The 25,088-nt window shown below is 39.1% G+C and overlaps 1 protein-coding gene across 3 annotated transcripts in view; it reads right to left on the bottom strand.

Moving 5' to 3' along the window:
• Positions 1-662: 662 nt before the first annotated feature.
• Positions 663-25,088, bottom strand: part of LOC104219674 (DExH-box ATP-dependent RNA helicase DExH3) — a 43,038-nt gene continuing 18,612 nt past the window's right edge. For 2 of the 3 annotated variants that reach the window (XM_009770376.2, XM_009770377.2), the window contains exons 13-19: positions 17,772-17,841; positions 17,447-17,595; positions 10,121-10,429; positions 9,970-10,029; positions 5,950-6,102; positions 5,744-5,854; positions 663-1,932 (exon numbers count right to left, since the gene is read on the bottom strand). In XM_009770376.2, coding sequence (XP_009768678.1) covers positions 1,468-1,932; positions 5,744-5,854; positions 5,950-6,102; positions 9,970-10,029; positions 10,121-10,429; positions 17,447-17,595; positions 17,772-17,841 — 1,317 coding nt within the window. In that variant the 3' untranslated portion in view covers positions 663-1,467. Of the gene's footprint in view, positions 1,933-5,743; positions 5,855-5,949; positions 6,103-6,148; positions 9,734-9,969; positions 10,030-10,120; positions 10,430-17,446; positions 17,596-17,771; positions 17,842-25,088 lie in introns of those variants that run through there. The other variant, XM_070156712.1, reaches the window with a different exon arrangement.

Here is a 25,088-nt window from a genome sequence, read left to right as displayed (position 1 = left end):
GTTTGTTCGTGCCAATGCTTCCCAACTACAATACTTTTGGAAGCCTCTCCTATGGAAGATTTTGCTTTTACGACACACATTAGAACATGGAAGGAAAGAAATACAGATTTGACTAATGGAACTCCTGTCGTCGGAGATACCGGATCAACTAAGTCCTTTTAACTAATTTGAACTTTTGTTTAAGTAAAAGAGTTTATAGACTTCAACTAGAAGCAAAAACAAAAACAAGACAGAATTCTTCATCAAGGGTTGACTGATATCTTACAGGTGAAACTAGACACCACCATACGCCTACAGATACAAATTTGATTGTCATCAAGCCCTTCCTTTCCCTTTCTCCTGCTGCGAACCTCAACAAACCCCCAAAAAACATTTATAAGCAAAAGAACTTTTTTCTGACTCAAAATTTACCATAATAAAAAACAAAATAAAATAAAATAATTGAAAACAAATTAAGCCCGCCTTGTTGAATAGGTTTGGAGTACAACCGGTTAACCATGTTGGCAGTGGGATCAGGGCTCTTTGGGTGGTTACTGAAAGCCGAAATGTTCTCATAATACACTTATACCCTTGCAATCTGGCATCGGACAAGATTTACAACATTATTCTTCTACAAGAGACCACAACAGATTGACGCTGATCAAAGAGTAGAGACTAATTCATATACAGCTGAAAAGCTATTATTAAGTTACAACAATTAAATAAGCTAATGTGTAAAGTTACAACAATCAATAATATATAAAACCTATAAAATGTTATTAGAAACCACTTAATGTTGTAGGATTTTTCAGGTACTTGAACAAGTTGATAAGAGCGAAAAAATTTCTAGCCCATTTGTAGATATAGCCACCTCTGAGTGCCTTCATTATCTTCGTTACAGTAACAAACTTTGTTGACGCAGAGAAGCAACCAGCTCAAGACATAATGCTTTATCTCTGATAGCCTCTTGAATCTTTGAGAGACTGCTCAATTCATATTCAAAATAAGCTGTTGAAACCTCTCCTTATAAAACTGCAGAAATTACCTGGAGGTTCGGCTAAGGTCACTTTCTTGTAGAGCATGACACTTTATTTTATACACAAAAGAATCAAGCCATGGTGATCAAACAAAAATGGTTGCAGGATTCCTGCTAGTTGCAACACATCTGAACCTCACTTACAGCCCCCTTACTTTACAATGCGGTCAACCATTCTAGTTTAGTGATGCAGTCATCAGGTGACAATCCATGGCCCTACTTTGCACTCATGGATGTTTTCTTCTTTATGAGCCGAATTTGAACCTGATACCTGTAAACCAGGGTAAACACTGTCACCACCATTATCAGGTTGTGGCAAGCAGCAGCCACACTGAGTATTTGATCTTCCACAAGTGATGCAGCATATGGAGGTTGATCAACAGGAAGCTTCAAGCTTGCCTTTTAATGGTCCCGCACTACCAACTTCAAAAGAAAATGTCTGCTGTCCATCCTCAGCGACGCTTTGATCTCCTGCGTTTACCAAGAAGTTTCAGCATGTTGTCGGTGACATCAGGAGGAGACTTATCATCTTCATCATGATTCTTCTCAGAAGTTTGAGTTAACCAAGCTAGTGCCTCTATTGCAGCATCCTTTTCTGCAAGAGCTTTGTTTCTCTTTGGTTTACCTACAAATTGCATTCCCTTGAACTCTACAAGTGCCCTGAATTCATTTGTTTTTAGATGCTTTGTTTTGTACTTCGGAGGGGAGTGACCTGCCCTCATCATTAGGGTTTGCAGCAAACTCTTTGGGTTTGTCCCATCCCTTGTAAATCTATCAGTGTCTTTAGAATCTTTAGGCCTCTTGTTTTCACGACCAAACACAAACCTTCCCTCACACTGATCTCCTGAAACCAGTTCCTGAACTGCAAGCATAAGGTATTTGCCTTCCTTGTGGATGTCGACCTCAGGATCTTGAAGCTGCAGCATCCAAGAATCAGTGAAACTCTTTTTCCTTTTAATAAGCAATCCAAAAACTGAATAGCAGATAAACCAGGAAATCCTTTAAAATAAACTAACAACCAAGGACAAAACATAACTTGACGTGATTAGATATTTGTTTTTCAAGGTGAAAATTTCCTGAGGCTCCAAAAACTCCAGGAAAATTATCAAAGAAAAACATGGGATTGTCATACTGAACCTTAGAGGAATGGAATTTTGCTACTACCATACTGCTGAAGATGACGTACAAGGCTGAGAAGTTTGAAGTGTACTAAAGCCTTAATGCCAAGTGGCTTTTCAACGGAGAAAGACTGAAGAGTTGAAGTACGGCTAGACAGATGTTAGTTTAAACAGCAGCAGTGGCTTATGGTGAGACATCAATATTTCTAGGAGGAATTCTGACGTGTTAATAATCAAACATCAAAGATATTTGCTCCAGAAAGGCAGAAACTGCTTTGCGGATGAGCTTCTCTCTGACTTCCCAGATCTTTATATCAGTGCACCATGGATAAGCATATTTTATTAGAAAATTTAAGGAAATGGGAAGTACATCCTATTGGAAACATGCTCCTGAAGCTCCACGCCATACCTGCTAGAAGAAGTATTAATTCTTTATCCCCTGAAATGACCAAAATTATTCTCTTGCTTGTAAAGTATTAACGACAATGACCTTTCTTGTCCTTTAAACACTTTGTACAGTCTTGTATTGGTGAATTAGAAGTGCAGAAGGAAGGGAAAGAAAAGGAATGTTTTGATGATCCAAAGCTCTAATTTCAAATTTCTCTCGATTCACCCCCCCCCCCTTCTACCTCCCTAGGGTAGGGGGTAGGGTCTGCGTACACATTACCCTCCCAAGACCCCACTTGTGGGACTCCACTGGGTTGTTGTTATTGTTGTTGCCGTCGTCTCGATTCACCCCTCATGAGGAATTACCTCTCCTTCAGGAAGCATAAGAGCAGTGTTTGCATTAGCTTCGGCATTTGTTTTTGACATTGAGCAAATGCAGTAAGGATCAATTGGAAGAAAGTATCACAGCCAGTGAATCTTTTGATTCCTTTCATTGTGGATGTAATTCCAAATCACTTTTCTAGACTTTAAAGATACAAAAGGAAAACGTCTCTAACTTTCAGGTCCTAGATTTTTATTTTTTATTTTATGGTAACTAAAAAAACCCCGAGGGCTGATGGTGCACGATTCGAAACTTGGTAATGTGCTCGCCCCTTTACCCTTCTTCACTAAAATACCCGACTTTTGTCTGCGGCAGGGTTCGAACATGTGACGTGTGTCTTACCCACACATTAGGCATTGCGCTCTTACCCCTAGGTCAAAACCATGGGGGCAACTTTCTGGTCCTAGAATTCAGACTCATAGAGAACTAATGTGTCCTCTCCTGCACATTCCCAGATACCTGGATATAGAACAGAGAGTTGTAATAAATACACCTAAATTTATGCAGCAAGCAGATCGCTGAACTTGCAGAATGCACAGCCCGCATCAATAATTAGATACTACTCTCCGTTCCAATTTATGTGAACCTGTTTGACTGGGCACGAAGTTTAAGAAAAAATGAAGACTTTTAGAATTTGTGGCCCTAAACAAGTTAAAAAGGGGTCCAGAGTATTGGTGTGGTTATAAATGCTTCTCATTAAGGGCAGAGTTGGAAGTTTAAGCTAAATTGTTTCCAAATTTAGAAAGGGGTCATTCTTTTTGGAACGGACCAAAAAGGAAATAAATTCACATAAATTGGAACAAAGGGAGTATTAAATTTGAAAGTGGGGAGAAAAGACATTTCATTTTGTATAAGTAAATCAATAAAGTGCTATATAACAGCGTGTAGGACATGAGATGTTACTTTCTGATTAGGTATTCTGATATTTGGATCTTGTAGAACACAAAATATATCGTCGAGCACTTAACTAAGATATATCAGAGATAAAAGCACCAACATAAATAGAAATGCAACGTTGAACTTCAGGAAATCTCAATCAACCAACTTATTGGAAGAATTTAGCACAGCCATAGAGATCAATCCACGTTTTCATAAATGCCAAACTGTTCATGTAATTCCACCGTATGAACTCTATTAGGTCATATTTATCTAGATCTTATTTTTAAAAAGCAACAAATACTTTATTTTGGTAATGTCATGGATCCTTCACCTATATTTTATTTGGTGAGTTGTCCCACATCGGAGGGATTGGAGGTCCTTGGTCTCCTTATATGGTATTGGGCAATCCTCACCTCATAAGCTAGCTTTTGGGGTTGAGTTAGGCCCAAGGTCTATTTATCATGGTATCAGAGTCAGGCTCATCCCAATTATTGTTACTGATGTTGGACCCCCATTTATGTTATCCACGCTCAGTTTGCATGTCGGGGCGTGAGAGGGGGGTGTGAGTTGTCCCACGGAGGGATTTGAGGTCCTTGGTCTCCTTATATGGTCTTGGGCAATCCTCACCTCATAAGCTAGCTTTTGGGATTGAGTTAGGCCCAAGGTCCATTTATCATTACATATTCCCGGAAATCTTTTATTAGTACAGGGCGTCCAGTAGTATGCAAATATTACCTAATACTGGATACATGGTGTTCTTTTTGTGAAAGTATGTTTGTAACCTTAAGTTGCTAAATCCGTGTCTTACCAAATTGCAGTCCCTTCTTAAACAAGCATGTAGACTGTCGTTTTTTATTTTTCTATGCAGCCCTATCTCATCCGCATTGTCAAAAGGCATCTAAGATGGTAAGAATCATTCCTCATTTTTGCTGCATATTCTGAGAATGAGATACCCAAAATTTGTGGATCTAATTGGTTATCTCCTTTTATTGATGGAGATCTCTAGCATATAATCATGGGTTCAACGACTCATTGGGGAGGGATTGCAAGGTGAAATTTTCACAATAAAGAGGAGAGAGACTACTATCCCATATACTTTACCATACGATTTAGCCAATTCGAGATGCTACCAGATATGTTCTGAGATTAATTCTCATTCACCAAATATGTTCCTAAAATAAGCTTGTGATGACACATATTAAAGGATACTTCAAAATAATTTACTCATGGAAACTTCTATAGATTAGGTAGTTAAAATTGTTAGGAGCTAACTTTTGGCAACCAATATAAAGCATTACATGAAGTGGTTAATTTCACAACATAAATTAATCACCGAATTGGAACAATCAGGTTAGAGCAGGAACAAGCATGTCTTACAGAAATCTATCTTAATTCAAATTTAAAGTCACCTTTATAGTTATTTGACTACCTAGGACTATACAGTTCAACCACGTCTATTAAAAGAGGCCTTTCAACATTTTCTATGTCATACTTTTACATGAGATTCCTCCCATTGCTCTAATACAGAATTCAAAAGGATTAGCACTCAATACTTTTTCTCATTCTTACATCTTTTTTTGTGCACTTTCTTCACAAGTTTTCAGGGTGGACCACTTTCTTTCCTGCTCTTCACCCTACCCCAGCCGCAAAAAAGAACCGTCAAATTTAATTAGATAACCACTAAATAAACCTCAAACTTTAAATTGCTTTACACAAATTAGTATTACTAAGGTTATAACCATCAAGCAAGTTATTTGGCCAAACTCCTTAATACAGTAATGACTGTAAGAATTCGAATTGAGAGTACCTTTTGAGTTCTAGACTATCCTAAACGTAAAGAAGGACTTTACCTAAATACCATGCTTAAAGTAGTTTAGTGCGCCTGCTATCTAGCCAGAAATAAAATGGTTCATAACTAGGAATAGAAGCATCGAAAAGGCAATGAGATACTTGAAAATTTACCTTCTTTTGCAAAAGCATTTCAAGCTCCTCTTTGAGCTTTATGTAGCAATCCGCAAGAGTAGGATCCATGAAGAACTCTATGTATCCACTCAACATCTTTAAATGCCCAGCCTGAAAGAAAATGTAATCACAAGATATAGAAATTCTCAGCCAGTTAACAACTTTCCTATATGAATCTGTAAGCATCTAGGCAGAGGAAAAGTTACCGTATCTCCGCAGCCTAGAGTACTACCAAATAGGATCACAATCGAATCAGATACTCCAGTAGAATCTCGTATGAAGACTGTATTGACCTTCACTTTTTCACCAAACACCAACCAAGGGTATGGAATCGTTTGATAACGAGCATTGACTGAATTCTGAAGACACATCATTTAGATGTTCAAACAACTTCAGCAATATGACATAAACATAGCTAATGAAGTGAACATTTGTAACTAAACAACTATTCAACTGCTGAAGTGCAGGTCCACCTTCCTAACTGAAAAGGGATGTCCAAAGAAACTGTTGTGAAAATATCACGTTTAGGCAATGAACTTGTGTAATTAAATGACATAGTTAGATATTCGCTTACACAAATAGGAAGGATTGAAAAGAAGATTTATGAACTAAGGATAAGTTGAACAAGACTTTCTTGGTAACACTCTTTCCTTCTTGGACACAAGTAAAGCAGTAAGAACCATTTTTTTCAAATCCTCAATTCCTAAACGGCAATTGTTCTACAAACTTTATAAGACATAGAATGGGCTTACACAGGTAATCATTATAACTGTAACATCTACAATGTCCAAAGAATGTTGAAAATTCAACAGAATGGCTGAGACTAACTGGTACGAAGATAACTCTATAGGCTTTCATAGGCCTGTGGAACTTGCTCTGAATTCCAGTTCTGGAGCAATGTTCCGCAAAGCAAGCGGTGTTTGCAAGGATGCTGCAAGAAGTGCAATTCTCACAATTGAGAATTTAAAGGAGGGAGAAAGATACTTAATTTGGGTTACTTCTGCCAAAAAGGGGAAGATAGAAAAAACAAATTGTAGCATGCTCAATACGTTTGATCCGTTTCCAAGCCTTCCTCTTCGTCAATGATAATGGCCGCTCTTGTCCGTCAATTCGATACACTACTCTAAGGCCATAGATACAGAAAGAGGACTCTTTCTCTTTCATACCTCTGCTAACTCCTAGGATGACAAGGAGGTCCCTTGTTTTCGGCAGGAAGAATTCCAGCTTTTGTTGCCCCGCTACAGTGATTCTACTGATTTGTGTGTCTTCAAGCCCAACCATTCTTAAGAACACTTGTCCCCCCTTGTCTTACCACAGCTGTGAGCTTCTTCCTCGAGGTAATCACAATTAAGTTGGTGTCCATCACCGCAGCTGGGGAGAAAGCCTTTTTGTCCACTCTTTGCGGTTGCCAGCACGATCACTTCCTTCTCATGTTCGTCGCATTGTGGGAAGCTGTAGTGTTCTATCAGTGTTGCGCTAGCTCTTCAGGAGATTGTGAGGACTTTAGCCTCTTTGGAGGCACCAGGAAATCTTTTGTCCTGCACTAGGAAAACTAGGGAAAATATGGGGTCGTAGAAGGGGGATGGAAGTTTAGGAACATTTGATTACCTTATGGATGGAGGCCACGGTTGTCAAAGGCGCGCTTAAGCCCTGAAGCGAGGCTCAAAACATGTTGAGTGCTTCGCCTCGCTTTGTGGGCGCTTTAGTATTGCATCAAGGCTCTCAGGCATACTTTTTACTTGCCAATGAGTGTAATCCTAAAAATGCAACATTAAACAATTGATATTTCACTTATTCGTAAATTTTTTCCAATTTCTTTGTCCATATATTTGTTATTCATGCTTATAATTATTAGTCTTAGATTACATATATATATTTTTACTTTTTCTCCAGTTGCGCCTTTTTTCATTAAAGCGCATGCTTTATTTGCGCTTTGTGCTAAAAGCCCCAACAGATCTTAGAGCTTTTTTGCACTTTTCGACTTTGATAACACTGATGCAGGCTATGGAGAGATATCATGAAGAGATGGGAATTTAATAACTTAGTTACATGTAGGGTGGAGAATGGAAGTAAAGTTATCTTTTGGGATCAGCGGTGACGCAGAAAGAGCATGTTGAGGACGACCTTCCCCAACTTATTTAGAGTTTCGTGTCAAAAGAGGCGATGGTGCAACAGCTTCCTGGGGAGGGGGGGGGTGGTCGGGGGTCAGAAGGAACTTACAAGATTGAGAGGTGGATGAATTCCAAGGTTGATCGAAATCCTCTAGAAACAAAATACTACCCTCACTGTTCAGGATTCATGGAGGTGGGGATCGAGAAGTAATCACGTGCTTTCAGTAAACTCATACCATAAGCTTTTGGTGAGAGGGTAGTCAAGACTTCCCTATGTGTCAGTTTGGACTCTTAGAGCACCTAGGAAGCCATGCTTCTTCGCTTCTTGGCAGCAAGAGCGGTGATATTGACGGCAAAGAACATAAGGAGGAGGAGGATTACGTATGTTATGTTGTGTTTTATGTGAAGATGTTCGAGAGAAGACGTGGATCACCTCTTGTTACACTGCCAAGTAGCTTCATTCCTGTAGTGGTTTGTTCTGAACTGGTTCGAGGTGCCAATGGTTCCTTAGGTCGTATTTGTTGTGCCGAAAATTGTTTAGGTGATCCGGGTCCGGGCACACAGCGGAAGGCGTGGGCTTTTTTTTTTTTTTTGATAATTAACTTCTTTTGTATTAATCACCAAAGATCAGTCTTTACAAATCCATAGTCTAGCATAAAACTCTGCTGACTATCTCATCATCAACTAATCTACTGGATTACAAAATAGCTATACTAAGCTACTCTACTATCAAAAATTGTTGCATTTGTTTCTAGCTCTAGGAAGGGGATGCGGGTTTAGCAAGGATGCGCTGAATAGCTAGGCTGCTAGAAGAAGGAAAAGAAGATGTAGTGCATGGGTCGTTGCCTCATAGCCATCATCTGAGTCTTGTGGAAAGAGAAATAAAGGGGTCAAAAGTAATTTTATACTCTTGAGGATAACCTCTAATTTTTTGAGTGTTATATTGTGCGCACCCATGAAGTTCCTGTTTGTATAGAAGATTAGGTGACATTTGTAGAGAATCATATTATTGGTGTAGGTTCTCTAATTTTGGTATACGGCTTGTATGCGGGAGTTTTTCCTACATTTATAAAATTATTTACCCTTATCAAAATAAATAGTTCGATATCAGTGGCATTTCCAGCAACCACGGGTACCATTGTAGAACAGTAGCAAATCAAATGCTTGGGTAATAGAAAAAGGGAGAAACATAAGAGCTTTTGTTAGAGTAAAGAATGTGGATTGGGGAGATCAAGATCTTTCTAATTCTGGGAAAAAGTCATCAAATGAAACAGTGGACTTGAAAACAAATAGGCTAGCCAAAAGAAAAGAAAAAAAGGAAACCAAACCTTCCAATCTCCTAATAGGTCCAGCTGCATCATTTCAAGCTATGCATGCTTTCCCTGTTCAGAATTTTTAACATTTTCCCCCAGAATATTATCTCATTCTTCTATTTTCTTTCTCCTTTTATGGTTTATTATTCTGTGTTAAAGGTGATACCTCGAAGGCAGAAACTTTGTTGGACACACATCCTATCAAATACAATGAGGAAAAGATTTTTTTTGTCTGAAAAACCTCCTCCCGTTCCAAAAAAAAAATCAAATACTTTTGTAGCAGAAAATACATGTAAGACACACATTTCTAAGTTTGGTGAATGCCTATGGTAAAAGTTTGAGTTGATGACTATATACACAGAAAAACAGGTACCTGATGGCAGTTTACACCTTATTTTTAATAACCTACGAAAAACTAAACATGAACATCTATACAGATCCAAACAAGCCGGAACTTTGAACCAGTAACGAAGCCTGTACAAACATAGAGCAACAATTTATGGACTTGCTTGGCTGATGAAAACAACTGAATCCTGGAAAATGCTGAAAAAGAAAGGAGCTGGGAACTAATGTTTCCAGCAAGAATTTTCAGGTTACTAAAATCAAAGCAAATGAACCCAATAAAAATAGTTCTGTATTGGGAAGGGAACCACATAATTGCATCAGGACTTAATATGATACTCTCCAAAAACCACATAGATTAAATAGCACCAGCAAAAAGAGAAAGAGCAGGAACAAAAACAATCGTGTCAACTTCATAATCCAAACAAATAACTACAAAAGTATTGCCCATTGAACTTACAGCATAAAGCAAGACTTGTCCATCATCCATAGTCTTGAAGGACATTGATGTCTCTCTGTGCTGCACATGCACATGGTTTCTATAAGTACATATATACAGTTGGACTAAGATGAACGTGAAAATAGATCAGAACTGTGGAACCATTGCATACCACTACCGATGCGATTCCAGGATACAAGCCAGAACATATGACTGCACGAACCAAAGACTGATTGTAACTTAGTTTATTGTTAGTTGCAGTATCAGCATCAAGCAATCCAGCATCTTTCAAGATGAAGATAAATTGCTTTCTAAGAGAATGGATTGCTTGAAGAGTCTGGGCAGAAAGGAAATTCCTCCAGCAGTACTCGTAGGCAGAACCTTCCCTTTCAGCATCTTTCCATCCTTCATATGCACGGACAAGCGCCATATGGTCACTGTAGTCTTTGGCTGAGAATCTAGACTTTGCAGTCCCCGCTAACTGCAAGATAGGAGTGTATCAATATTGGTGGACACGATTTAGTAAAACCAACAAAGCATTATCTAGCGCAGTGTCATACTGCTCTAGCTGTCGAGGCTATAGCTAGAGTTGATAATAAGAAAATGACTCAGATGGGAAGAATGACAAGTTAGTGTGTTGTTCAAATGTCCTCAAGACCAAATATTATAAAGTAATTAACATTTCAGGAAATTTAGAGAAAGAATTAAATAAACTATTATATTCAAATTTTGGATAATAGATTTAAAACATTTGAAAATATTAAAGACTATAAAGATATATCATTAAATTTTAAAATAGAAGTTTATATCACGTCTCATTTTTAAGGGACAATTTAATCAATTTAAGGACTAATGTTGTAGGAAAAATTATGTAAGCACACCAAAAATTGATTTTTTTCCCCTCAAGATCAAGGTAAGCATTTAAGAAGTTTTTGACATGTATGTACATAGATTTGAACTTCTGCGAAAAAAGTTACGAGCTAAAAGAATGGAGAAGCTTTTGCCAGATGGAGCAGCAGATATAAGAATCTTGGGGTAGCTTGCTCATTACTTGTAGATATTACAAGTGTGAACAAGAAAAGAAGACATAGAACACTTGTCTTTACTTTCTACACTGTCCTATAAGTAATTTGCTTTTAAAGCTTTTGGTATGAATTTTGTCAGACTGTAAAGCAACTTTTTCGGTACTCTGGCAGGAAAAAGATCAGCAGGAAATGAAGAATTTTCTTAGTGCAGAACACGGATAGAACATATATTGTACTTCATTGTATAGAACATTTCTGTACATAACCCAGCATTTTTTTAATCAAGACGCATAACCCAGCATTATGTTAATGCAGGATTTGGACTTAATAAGATTCATACTTATTTATCAAAAGAAAAGGAAAAATGGATTTTAATTAAATCTGGCAGGAGGGGAGAGGGAGCTGAAGGAAAGGGAAAGAGAGGAAGGAGGAGTTGAAGAGTGAGCTAGCTTCTATGGTGATAGCTCAAGAGGTTAGTTGGAGACAAAAATAGAGGGTTTTGTGGCTGGACAGAAGGGATCCGAAACAAAAATTTTCCATAGGGTTTCCATTTTGAAGGAGGGGAGATTTATTTGGATTAGTTGAGGTTAATGGGGTAGTGCATGAGGGAAAGGAGGTAGATGGGGCGAGTAGGGTTCTATGAGCAATTAGTTAGAGAGGAGGCGGTACGGGGACCAAATTTAGGGCGTCTAGAGTTTAATCAAATAGGGGAAGAAAATAAAGTGTGGTTGGAGAGAGAAATTGGGGCAGATGACGTTCAAAAGGTGGTTGTTGAGTATTGTTCAGGGGATAAAGCTCAGGAACCAGACATATTTACTTGGCATTCTTCCAATAGATATATATTCAAAAACGAGGTGATGGAGGCCATTGCAGCTTTTCAGGAGATGGGAGAATTTGAAAAAACTCTCAACACCTTTCATTACCAATGTTCAGAAAAGGGAGGTTGCTACGAGCATCAAGGATTATAAACCTATTAGTCTAGCGGGTAGCATCTATAAGATTATATATAAAAAGCTTTTCTATAGACTAAAAAAGATCTTGGATGAGACTATATCTAATACGCAGAATGCTTTTGTGAAAGGTAGACAAATACTTGATGCAACATTGGTGACAACTGAAGTGATGGATTCTAGAGAAAATAAGAACCAAGTATTTTGTGCAAACTAGATCTTGAGAAGGCCTACGATCATGTTAATTGGGGTTTTCTTGACTTCCTCACGATAATGATGGGTTTTGGAGCAAGATGGAGGAAGTGGATCAAATTTTGCATATCAATGGCCATGTATTCGGTCCTCGTGGATGGCAATTCATGTAGCTTTTCCAGTAGTTCAAGAGAGTACGGCAAGAAGACTTGCTTTCTCCCATGTTGTTCATACTCGTGAGGGAAGCGTTGAGCAAGATGATGGATAAATGCTCAACATATGGTAGCGGCTTCTCTGAATCAGTTGGAGGGAAAAGTACTGCGAGGGTGTCATTGTTTGCATATGACACTTTCGTGTTTTGTGTTGTTATAAGAACTCGCTATACTTGGACAAGTGCTAACATGGTTCCACATGGTATTAGACCTAAAGATTAATCTAAGAAAATGCGAGCTTATCCGCGTAGATGAGGCGGAGAATATTGAGATGTTGGTATATGTGTTTAATTGCAAGGTTGGGAAACTTCCTACTATCTATCTTCGTTTACCATTAGGTGGTGCATCTTATAAGGACCCAGCTACTTGAAATCTTGTGATATAGAGAGCTTGAAAAGAGGTCAGCGGGTTGGCGAAAGTGATATTTGTCAAAAGGGAAAAAGGATGTGTTGATTAAGAGTGTGTTATCGAGCATCCTCACATATTTTATGTTGTTACAAGCTCCAGTTAGTCTAATGAGGAAGTTGGAAAAACTTCAAAGGAATTTTTCTATGTGATTCAACAAACGGGGAAACAAAGTTTCAGGAGCAATTACGACACCAAAGCATTGTCAGTTGGTCTCTACTATGCAGAAACCAGGATGAAGGTGTGGATCACCTCCTTTTACATCGAGAGTTAGCATCTCGCTTGTGGTGGGAAATTTGAGATAGTTTGAACTTCAGTTCGCGATGAAGCAATATCAGCTCGTCCTTTAGAAGATGGAAGAGAAGCCGCAGGGCATGAGATCTTGGAGAAGTAGAGAATAAGTTTGTACACTTGAGGAATAGCCTCTTTTTTTTTGAAATGGTAACAGATTTCATTGATATATAATTCTCAGCGCCAAGATAGTGCTGAGAGAAAAGGTCCCTAGTTACAAGACTTCCAAAAAAGAGAAAGATGAACAAAAACAAGCAGAGAAATACAAGTCTTGTGTCATTTACAAGGATCCGATGAGATCAACTAGGGAATCTACACCTTGTACTAAAGCTTCTTTACACCAAAAGTGAAACAATGATATACAGTTCATTTTAATCTTCTGTTCAGGATTTGCCGAGTCTTCAAAACATCTAGAGTTCCTTTCCAGCCAGATAGCCCACCAAATGCATGCTGGAATAAGACTCCACCACTTCTTCTGGCTGGTTCCTGCAGCTAAATAGTCCCAGCTAGACAGTATGTCCATAGTCTCTCTAGGCATCACCCAGCTTAAGCTTTTCATACTTATGAAAAGTTGCCACAAACTATTGGTCACCTGACAATGGAGAAATAGATGTTTGTTTGTTTGGCCCTTCCACACAGAAAACATTTGGAGCACGGAGGCATTCCTCTCTTCATTAAGCTCTCATGTGTCAGAACAGCCTGTTTGACCACTAGCCAGCAAAACACATTAACTTTAAAAGGGACCTTCAACCTCCAGATGTGCTTCCATATCCAAGCATCTTGTGCTGCGAACTTCTGTTTAAAACCTCATATGCAGATTTCACAGTGAAAACTCCTTTGCTATTGTTTTTCCATAACAGTTTGTCCACTTGCTCAGTTGGTCCTTTGAAGTTTTCCAGAAGTTTCAGAAGCTCAATTACTCTGGTCACCTCCCAATCATTCACTAGTCCTCTGAAGCTTAAATTACAGCCTTGCTGACTCCAGGTATCAGCAATAGAAGCATCTGTTTGCTGCGCTAAAGAGTATAGATCAGGGAAACTGTCTTTTAGTGGAGTATTCCCTATCCACTCATCCTTCCAGAAGATAGTTTTTGCACCATTACCCACCTTTATGCTAGAATTGCTCATTAGGTTTTGCCAGAGAGATCTGATAGATCTCCATACACTCACACCGTAAGGGCTAGTCACTGTACTTGTGCTCCACTGGCCTTCAGTCCCATATTTTCCACATCAATTTCCTCCATAGGGCGTGTTCCTCCAAGGGGAATCTCCATAACCATTTCATAAGTAGGCTCTTGTTATGCTGCCTCAAATTTCTGATTCCCAATCCACCTTCCTTTTTGCTAGTCGTGAGAGTTTTCCATTTAACTAAATGGTAGCCTCTTTTTTCTTTATTCCCATGCCAAATAAAGTCCCTCGTCAAAGCATCAATCTTTTTCTCAACACTAACAGGTAGTGGAAAAATTGACATCATGTAGGTGGGGAGGGAGTCTAGTACACTGTTGACTAGTGTGACCCTCCCTCCCAAGGATAGGTAACTGTTCCCCACGTGGATAACTTCTTTTCACACCTTTCTAGAACCCCATTCCATATCTGCTTAGACTTGCTCTTTGCACCTAGTGGTAGCCCCAAATAGGTGGTAGGAAGAGATCCTACTTCACATCCTAGGGAGCCAGCTAGTCTTTGAAGATCAGTGACCTCATTAACAGTGAAAATCAAGGATTTACTCCAGTTCACATGTAAACCTGAGATGGCCTCGTAAACAGTCAAAATTAATCTCAGGTGAGTAACCTGCTCCTCCTTGGCATCACAAAAAATAAGTGAGTCATCGGCATAAAGAAATGAGTGATTTCCATGACACTACTTGCATTGTTGGGAACCCTGAAGCCCCTAATCCACCCCTCCATAGCCTCTTATCCCTTTCTTTCAAAGGAAATGTTTAGGTTAGCCTTTTATGCATTAAAGGTTCCTAATATGTATAGAAGATTGGGAGCCGTTCATAGAAAATCATAGCTTTTTGTAAGGCTTTTTACTTTTTTGTATACCACTTGAATATAGGTGTGCTTTTCCCTTCTTTAATAAAATTCTATTACTTTATAACATAATAAAAACAATATAGTTTCCATTGTTTTCCTCAATGAACAAGGGAGATGAACTTTCTAAAATTAACCTTGGTGCCCACTTCACCTATGTGAATTATCTATTACCAATAAACCTTCCATTCTCAGGCATAAGCAAATGCATTTTCCATGTGTGTTCCTATTCCTTATTACTTTAAATATTTTACTCCCACTTTGGTGCCCACCTCACCTATGTGACACTAACTCTACCAATAAACCCTCCATTCTCAGGCATAAAGACATGCATTTGCCATCTGTCTTATTGTTCCTTCTGTTCCTTCCGACTTTAAATATTTTGTGTTCTTCTAGGAAAGCCACATTAATGTCAAACTGCTTAAAAACAAGGCAAAACGACCTCCTGGCACTTAAACTTGCACAGGATTGCCAACCCGGTAAATAAACTTATGAGTTTCCCACTTTAGCACCTCTACTTTACATAATAAGGACTAATAAATACCTCTGGCTGTTGACCATGCATACGTGGAGGAGACATTGCTGACATGGCGAAACAACGTGCAAATCACACTTTAATGGCCCGTGAACGTAGTAGTTTTGATAGAAAAAAATACTAAAATAAACAAAAATGCATAAATAATAACAAAAGATAAAAAAGAATAAAACGCCATCCCTTTTCCCCATTCTTTCATTTTGTAACCCATCCCTCACCCCAGCCTTTCCTCCCCACCCCCTCCATTCTTTTCGGTATCAACATTTAATTGAAAAGGAATTAGAGCTTTTTTTTTTTTAAAAAAAAAATGAATTTAAGAATCTAGAGAGAAGGTAACCTACAAGTCGAATTTTGGTAGAAGGAAATCGCATCAATTTCTCCGTTCTAGCCATTACTCTGATAGTGATGGTTGATTTTGTTATGAAGTTCGGGTGAAAAAGAAGGCTCTCTTCTTCATATTAAGTGTTTGGGTATTTCTTTTTGGAGTATGTTCTTCACATCAGGGTTGTAGGTTAGGAGGGAGTCGAGCATTTTTCTACGTTGTACCGCGGACGGAGCTAGGCTGATAATGTTTCGCCTTGGGTTGTTAGTGGTTTATGTAGTTTCCACACTATTTTCGATGGCATTATTACTAGGTATTGTTATTGCTTTTCCATCTATTTTTTGTTTCTTACTATGCTGATATTATTTTTCTAGCTTCTGTTGTCATTGATCTATTGTCTATTGTTTATTTTCTTTTTCTTGAGCCGAGGGTCTTTCGGAAACAGTCTCTCTACCCCTTCAGGGTAGGGTAAAGTCCACGTACACTCTACCCTCCCCAAATCCCACTTGTGGAATTTTACTAGGTTGTTGTTATTGTTGTTGTTCTTCACATTAGGCGGTTGAGGTCACTGTTAAAAGCTTTCTGATCTGGTCATTGCTCCTCTATTCTCTTTTTTTAAAGAAAATATTAGCGGCAGGGGTGAAATGCCATTTCTGATTTGTTTGCTCTATGCCAATGGGCTTGGCGGGAAGAATGTTTCGACGGAGATGGTGTTTGAGGTGGTTGCAATCAAATGGAATAAGGTGTTTATGCGGAGATGGTGACTAGAAGTTAACAAAATGAGTAGGCAAACATGGAGAGCGAACTATTCATCGCCGGCCAGAGACATTAATAGTGAATTCTCCGGCCAACTTGAGTTTTTTGCTAGTTTATGAGTTTCTTGTTGGTCTTAGTTGTAGTGGAAGAGAAGAGAAAGAAAAAAATTAAGTTAAAATTTTGATAAATTGGAATTAAAAAAAATGGGACCTACAAATTTACACATATCAAATTATAAAAAGTTAAGCATATGACATGTCATTTCTGTCATAGCGATTGAGGAACACGCTCAGACGGATTAGTCCTTATTCTATAAAGTAAATGTGCTAAACTGGAAAATTCCTAAGTTCGTTTACCGGGTTGGCAATCCGATACAAATTTAAGTGGCTAGGAGGCCATTTTACCTAATAAGAAATACATCTTGGAATATTACAAAGTAGAACTCCTTCAAACTAAAACTCTAAAATTCTCCCAAAATACATTTCAAGCGACAAAAGTTAAATCATTTATAATATTCTTTTTTCAATATAGCTCCCTCTTACTACTTTGGGTTATTTACGTCAAGATGTAAATAGCAAAGTGGAATAACTAATCATTGAGCAAACATGAGAAAGAAGCAGGGATGCACAATCTTGGAAGTGGTGGAAAAGATAAAGACATGAAACTAATGAAAAGAAAGAATGAATAACAAATTGAGAGCAGAATGATACCAACTAGTAGTAAATGAATTTAAAAGGGTGGTGGGGGGAGGCTTATGGTGCAATTGCTTTCTACTTACATCCTTTTTGTCTTGCGGCAATAGAAATGGATCCCGCACGCTAAGACCAGCCACTATAGTCAAAACAGGATCAAAGCAACGGAAAATAGCACCCATAATGAGCATTTTCCCAAGCTTGGGATCCACAGGGAGAATTGCTAAAAACTTTCCTGGTTGGGAAGAAAGGGTGAAGATATAACTTATAAACCTCAGAATAGAAGTCATACACACACACACACACACTGTGTGTGTCTGTGTGTTTTTTTTTTTGTGTGTGTGTGTATTAATAGAAAAAATTAACATTTTCATGAAGCAGATCACTCTCCACTCCTAAAAATCCACATACCTAGATGTGTAAGATACTCATTTTCATCTAATGCACCAATCATCTTCAAAAACTGAATAGCATTTTGCACCTGCAATACATGGAAATAGCAACTTCTATGTTAGGTGGAAAACTAAGAGAGCAACCCTCTAAAGTCAGACGGCATGTGTATAGCATCATATGAACTTATAAGCCTATTAAGGTCCAATCTTCACAAGACCAAATTCGGTGAAAATCAAGTTCAAGTCCACATTTAATGTTCAGAAACGATACAGGATTCGCATGTTAAAACTAATCAACCTTCACGCCTGCTCATTTTGCTTACACGAGATACGTTAGAAAAAAAATTATCAGTAAACCGACAAAAGCAAATTCAGCAAGCCGCAGTTATATAACTTGTTGAATATTGGATAATAGAGAACTGTTAAAAGTCTAACAAAGTCTTCAATTATATTTGATGAAGCATGTTGTTGTGTGTTCCAAGAAACTTATCCAAAGCTCCTTCCCTTTTCTCCAGTCTGTTGTCAACTTAACGCCTTTATCAACCTCATATATGGTTTGGCTTAGCTGAATGAAACCAAGCAACAACCACACCTCAATCCCAAAGAAGTTGGGCTAGGCTTAGTGGAATAAAAGTAGTTTTAAGCATCACGTGCTAAAAAGTTGTAACGACCCGACCAGTCGTTTGTGTATTTGAGCCTTGTTCCCCTATTTGACTTGCGGGGAGGGTTAGTTTGGCTTCGGGAAGGTTTGAGATGGATTTGGGACACTTAGTCTCATTATGGAAGTTTAAGTTGCTAGAGTTGACCAAGGTTTGACTTTTGAGTAGACGGTCTTGGTGATTTGATAGTTCCAATAGATTCGTATGGTGCTTTTGGACTAAAGCATATGTTCGGATTTGGATTTGGAGGTTCCTAAAAGGTTGTGAGGAACTATCATAAACAAGATACTTTCTTATCACTGCTCCCTCTATACTGAACAAGAGGGGCCGAGACCAACTTGGTCCAATGCAAACATCCCGTTTATTTCGATGAAGTGTTTATTTCGCTGAAGAGAACACTGCTCTCAAATTTCTTTCTCAAAGGAAGAAGTGTTTTGCGTGATTAAAGATTGCGTATGGGATAAAGCCCTGGGAATGGATGGCTTCACTATGGGCTTCTTTAGAAATGTTGGGAAGTCGTCAAAACTGATCTCCTAAATGCTTTGAATCACTTTCATAGACATGAATATTTTGTTAGAAGCTCGAATGCCACTTTCATTGCTGTTATTCCAAAAAAAATACGAGCAAAAGAAGCGCGTTATTTTAGACCCATTAGCCTTGTGGGTAGTTTCTACAAGATTTTATCAAAAGTTCTAGCAGGAAGACTAAAGAAGATTATTGGGACATTGCTCTCCTAGATGGCTTTCATTAAAGGCAGACAAATCATTGATAAAACAATGATTGAAGGATATCCTTATTGCTAATGAATGTCTTGATTCCAGATTAAAACAAGACAAGCCAGGTCTACTTTGCAAGTTGCACAATGAGAAAACTTTTGATTATGTCAACTGGAAGTTTCTCCTCTCTTTATTGAAGGATATGGGCTTCGGCCAAAAGTGGATAAATTGGATTTCTTTCTGTATATCATCTGTACGTTTCTCCATTGCAAGGTTTCTTTCCTTCTCACAGAGGTTTAAGGCAAGGGGGGTTCCTCTTTCTCCGTTCCTTTTCATCCGGGTTAAAGAAGGACTTAGTATCATGCTCAGCATAGCGGTAAAACAAAGATGGCTAATAGGATTCTCACCTGCTATTAGAGATTCTATGCAATTGGGCCTCTGTCATATTATGTTTGGAGACGATACTCTTATTTATTGCGAGGCCTCCGTCTCTCAGATTCTTTTTTTAAGAGTCATTCTTAATGCATTTGAGGCAACCTCAGGGCTACGTATCAATTTTTCTAAGAGTAATCTGTTTCCCGTGAATGATGTTCCAAATATCCTTATGCTCGCCGACTTTTTCGGATGCAATATTGGAACCTTGCCTACTACTTATCTTGGCCTCCCTCTTGGTGTTGTCTTCTTCTATCTCTATTTGGGATGGAATACTAGAAAAATAAACTTTCCAATTGGAAAAGACAATATCTTTCGTTGGGAGGTAAATTAGCTCTCATTAACAGTGTGTTGGATGCTTTGCCTACTTGCACCATGGCCCTCTTTCCCTTGCCATCTTCTATTTCTAAAAAGGTTGATCAACTTCGAAGGGATTTTCTTTGGCAAGGAAACAAGGAGAAAAAATCCTTCAACCTTCTTAAGCGGGAAACTGTTACACTTCGCAAGCAAACTGGAGGCCTTGGAGTTAAAACTTTGAGGGCACATACCAAAAGTCCATTGTGTAAATGGTTATGGAGGTTTAATACGGAAGAAGATGATCTTTGGAGGAACCTGGTCAGCGTCAAGTATGGTCTGGCTAGTCCTTGGTCAACTAAAACACCCTTACCTCCTGTTGGCCTAAGTTTATGGAAGAATATATCATCTTTGGGGGACTCATCTAGGAAACATGCTACATTACAGGTAGGGAATGGAAGAAAGATTAGGTTTTGGCAAGACTCTTGGTTGCGCCATACCCGTTTGAAATTCAATATCCCGACCCTCTACACTTGCACCATTCTTCCTGATGCTACTATTCCCGAGCTCAGGCATAATCTATTAGCCTGGTGCATCCATTTCAGAAGGAACTTTAATGATCGGGAAATTGATAGTTATACTATGATGCTTCAACTTCCCTATAATCTCCCACCCTTTGGCTCTAAACCGGATCACTTAAAATGGAAGTTGCTTTCCAAAGGTGTCTTCTCTGTGAAAAGCTGCTACTATTCTTTCTCTAGCTCTTCAGCTTCTCCCATTGTCTGGCCTTGGAAAACAATTTGGAGGAACAAGATCCCATAAAAAGTGAAATGTTTCGCTTGGATAGTGACAAACGGCAAGCGCCTCACCTAAGACAACTTGCAGAAGAGAGGCTTCAAGTTGTGTAACCGATGCGTCCTCTGCAAAGAAAATGAGAAAGATGTTCGTCACCTCTTCCTTCATTGCAAAGTTTCCCGTCATCTCTGGAATCTGGTTTTCAACATCCTAGGTATCGAATGGTGCATGCCTAGAACCTTTTTGGAATTCCTGTTTGCTTGGTACGGGAAAGGAATCCCAAAACCTCTCGTTGCTATTTGGAACATCATTCCTCCCACCATTTGCTGAATTATTAGGAACGAGAGAAAAGCTAGAATTTTTTAAGACAAGAATGAATCGATTCTCAAGCTTAAACACAATTGTATATTCTTGCTTAGTTTTTGGTGCAACATGGCAGCAGCAAATTTGTTAGAGCCAGATGCTTTGCTGGATTTTATTGTTCATTACATTCTCTGTGATGCACATAGCCTTTTTGGGTGAACTCTCTCCAGCTTTTGCTGTCTTACAACAATAGATCTTACATTTACCAACAAAAAAAAGGGCTGGAGAGTTGGTAGGTTTGACCGATAGTTGACTTGATGTTATCGGGATCTGGAACTTTGGCTAGATTTGTTTAGTTGATTGGGACTTGTGTCCAAAAATTTGGTTGGAATTCGGAATGTTTAGGCATGATTCGGACATGTTTGGCGAAGCCGAAGAGTTTGGAAGTTAAGAACATTTTGATCTTCGATTCTTGGTTTTGATGTTAGTTGTGGTGTTTTGAGCCTTTGGACAAGTTTGGATAAAGTATTATGATTTGTCGGTATGATTGGACGGGACTCGGGTGTATTTCGGAATGATTCCAGAGCATTTTGGTGTCATTTGGCAGTTCTGGTTTTGGTGTATCGCACCTGCGGAAGGCCGAGCGCAGGCGAGAAGTCGCTTTTGCGGTGGCTGAACCGCATTTGTGAAGTTGATGTGGTCGGGAGGTTGGCCGCGTTTGCGGAAGAGGGATTGCAGGTACGTGTTTGTATATGCGAGGAGCAGGGCTAGAGTTGGGAGTCTGCATGTGCGAACCTTGTTGGGCAGATGCATGGCGCGCCTCGCCTGTGAGGGGGAATTTGGCCAGTGGTATGCGCATCTACGCAAGTGTGGTCGCACCTACATTACCGCAGATGCGGCAAGTGTGGCACAGGTGCGAGGGAAGGCCGAGGGGAAGCAGCTCGCAGAAGCGAGATTATGGACCGCAGAAGCGGGTTCGCAGATGTGAGACTTGTTGTCACAGATGCAACATCACTTGTAGAATGTTATATTTTCGAGGGTTAGCTCATTTTTCATTATTTTGAGTTTTGAAGCTCAGTAATGGGCAATTTTTGAGGAGATTTTATTACTACTTTGTGGGTAAGTAATTTTCACATGGATTTGACTAAATATCTTGAATCCACATGGATTTATACGCTTTAATCACGGAATTTTGAAGAGAAAAATTAGGGGGTTTATCAACAACTTAAGAGAATGAATTTTGGGGATTTGAGGGTCGATTTAGACTTGGTTTTTGAATTTAATCACATATTTGGACACGTGGGGTTATGCGTAGTCGGGATTTACTCCTTGACTCCGGTTTTGCTGACTTTTTGGAAATAAAGTAAAGATTGAAGCTTTATTGTTTGATTCCTTTGGCTTTGTTTGAAGTTATTGAGTTGTATTTTACTAGATTCGGGCCGTTCGGAGACCGATTTGCGAGGGAAGGCGTTCTTGGAGAATTGATTTTTGCTTCTTTGAGGTAAGTATCTTGCCTAATCTTGTTGCGAAGGACTAACCCTTAGGATGTGACCTTATTTGTCTACTTGGGAATGTGTGAAAAGCGACGTATATGCGAGGTGATGAACGTATATGCGGGTGCTATGTGTGATTTTGACTGAATTAGACTTTAGGCTTCTAGTATGCCTTGTTTGGACTGTGTGTTTTATATGATTCATGTTTAATTATATGTATGACTACGTGAACTTCTTGAATCATGCTAGAGACCATGTGTAGGCTTTGATTTCCTGTTTGAGCATTATACTCGTTATTGTATGGCGTACCCGCCTAATCTGAGTTGAAGTTTTATTACTTCGCACATGCACACACCTTAGCATGCTATTTTCCTCAATCCATGAGTATGTGATTTGATATCCGTTGTTCGTATTCTCATATATGCTTTCTGTTAAATGGACTGGTTTGACAGCACGTGAGCGGTCCGTGCGGGGTGAGCTATTATAGCACGTGAGTTATCTGTGCAGCATGTGGATAAGGATCCATCCCCCTAGGGTCGTCCTCTCAAGGTTGTGAGGTTAAACCATAAATTGCAGCCAACTCCTTCAACAAACCTCTCCCCAGCTTTCTGACACAAGGCGCATAAACCCCTGTGAATGTGCACTGAAAACAAAACTTTTCCTCTCCCAAAGATATAGTTACAGAGTGATGGCCCACATATTTGTGCCCTCCATAGCCTGAGCCTCCAACTCCACTCATTCACTCCACCTAGACCCCCAACTTGCATTATATCTTTCTATCTCTGGCCACTTATTTTTGTTTCACACAAACATACAATGTCTGCATTCCATCTCCTTAGAAGCAAATCTACCAGTCTTCTTTTACCACTGTCGTTCATACCCCTCACATTCCTGCAAATAATTCTCGGCTTCATTGGGAAATAGATAAAGCCCTTCTACCCTTACCTCTACCACTAATATCCTCACCAGAGCTGGACTCCCCTTTAAATTTAATCCCAAACTCCAACAATTTCTTTACCTCTCTCAAACTTCTTACTCGAGGAGACGACCTTATTCGTAGAAGAACAAATAGATTTCTTTGGTCTGCCATCTTCAATCATAACTCAAGCAATCTTTCTTCTATCTTGATTGAGTTCACTCCCAGTTGTTTACTGATTTTTACCATATGTCGTTTAACCGAGTTGGAAGCTTCAATCTGGTTTAATCAATCCTGCATGTTTAAATTTGCCTCACTATACCAAGGCAATATTAGAATCTCTTGGGCTGTTTATAACTCATCTTCATACAAGGAAGTTGGAGTAGTTATTAGACCAACTATCTCATGCGCGCGCTCTCTCTTTCTCTCAAACTTAGCCAAAAGAGCACATCTAGTTGAAAGACTCTCATTTTTATTTAGAATGGGAAGATCTTTCCGTTCGTAAAAGCTTAAGCTTAAGAGCTTTATCCATAAGTAATGAGAGGAGACTTTTAGAAAACCCTCATGCCTTCAAATCCAAAACATTGGTTAGGGTTCCAAACCTTTCTCTAATAATAAGGTAAGCTTTCAAGCCGCCGCCCTTTAAAGGAGGGGGCGTAGTGAACTGTAGTTGTGAAAAGATTGGAAGATCTGGCCAAAGAAGGTGATAGCCCTGTAGATTCGTTCCCACGGTTCGATCCTTTACTGGTAGCTTGGAGTCGATAATCTTGTGGCAGTTCATCGAGATCATTAGCTGAGTACCCCCTACCAATATGTCCATGTCCCACTCGTTTACTGTATCTTCCTTGCTAGAATTGTCTACAAGATCCTCTCCTCCTTCAATTGCCAGGTGCCTTCAGAACCCTCAATCGATCTTTCAGTAATTATGCTTGGAATATTGATTTCACGATCATCTTCCATTCTTTCCCCTGTTAGAACTTTACTCTTAATTGTTTCGACCTCTACAGACAAAGGATTGAAGAGGTTATATGTCTCTGGCTCCCTTAAACCTAATTACCATTCTGTCCCCCCCCCCCTTATTCTTTTTTCTCCGGCACCAAATTTATTATTAAATAGGCCTTTTGCATTGCCCATCTGTTTATGATTAATTTTGGGCCCCTTTTTTTTCTCCTTTCTCCGGTTGAGCTCTTGGCCCAATTCCTAAAACATAATCTACCTTTCCCTTACCTTTTAACAAGTGTAAAGAATCAGGATTAGGATTAGAATTTGAACCCTTCATTAACTTATTCTTAACACGTGTATCATTAAATGTTGCATCGGTAAGGGACTGTGACTCTTCGGTCCCACCATAAAGATTCTTCATCGTCTGTGTAACTGTCTGGCGAGGTTTCACATTCCGACGAGCCCCAACCTGATTCTGATCAGCCTCTTCCACCCAGGAAGGCGTTTCCACCCACAACGGTACCTTAAACACCAAGTCATCTACTATAAGCTCCATCATCGCCAGCAAACTAATACCAGCAAAATTAACATAAATTCTTGCCCATCTCCAATAACGTTTATGCTTAGTGTCCTCATCAACATCCACAAACCCTCCAAAGCAATCTTCGATAGTTTTAAAAATGCTTTCCTACCAAACATGGCTAGGAAATCCCATAAGCTTAATCCATATATGGTTTGACTTAAAATTCTATCAGTAACAAACAAAAACAGGAGACCACCATTCTA

The sequence above is a fragment of the Nicotiana sylvestris genome, chromosome 9, assembly GCF_000393655.2.
Source record: "Nicotiana sylvestris chromosome 9, ASM39365v2, whole genome shotgun sequence".
NCBI lineage: Eukaryota > Viridiplantae > Streptophyta > Magnoliopsida > Solanales > Solanaceae > Nicotiana > Nicotiana sylvestris.
The sequence above is the reverse complement of the archived record's forward strand: the minus strand, read 5'-3'. Positions and strand labels throughout refer to the sequence as shown.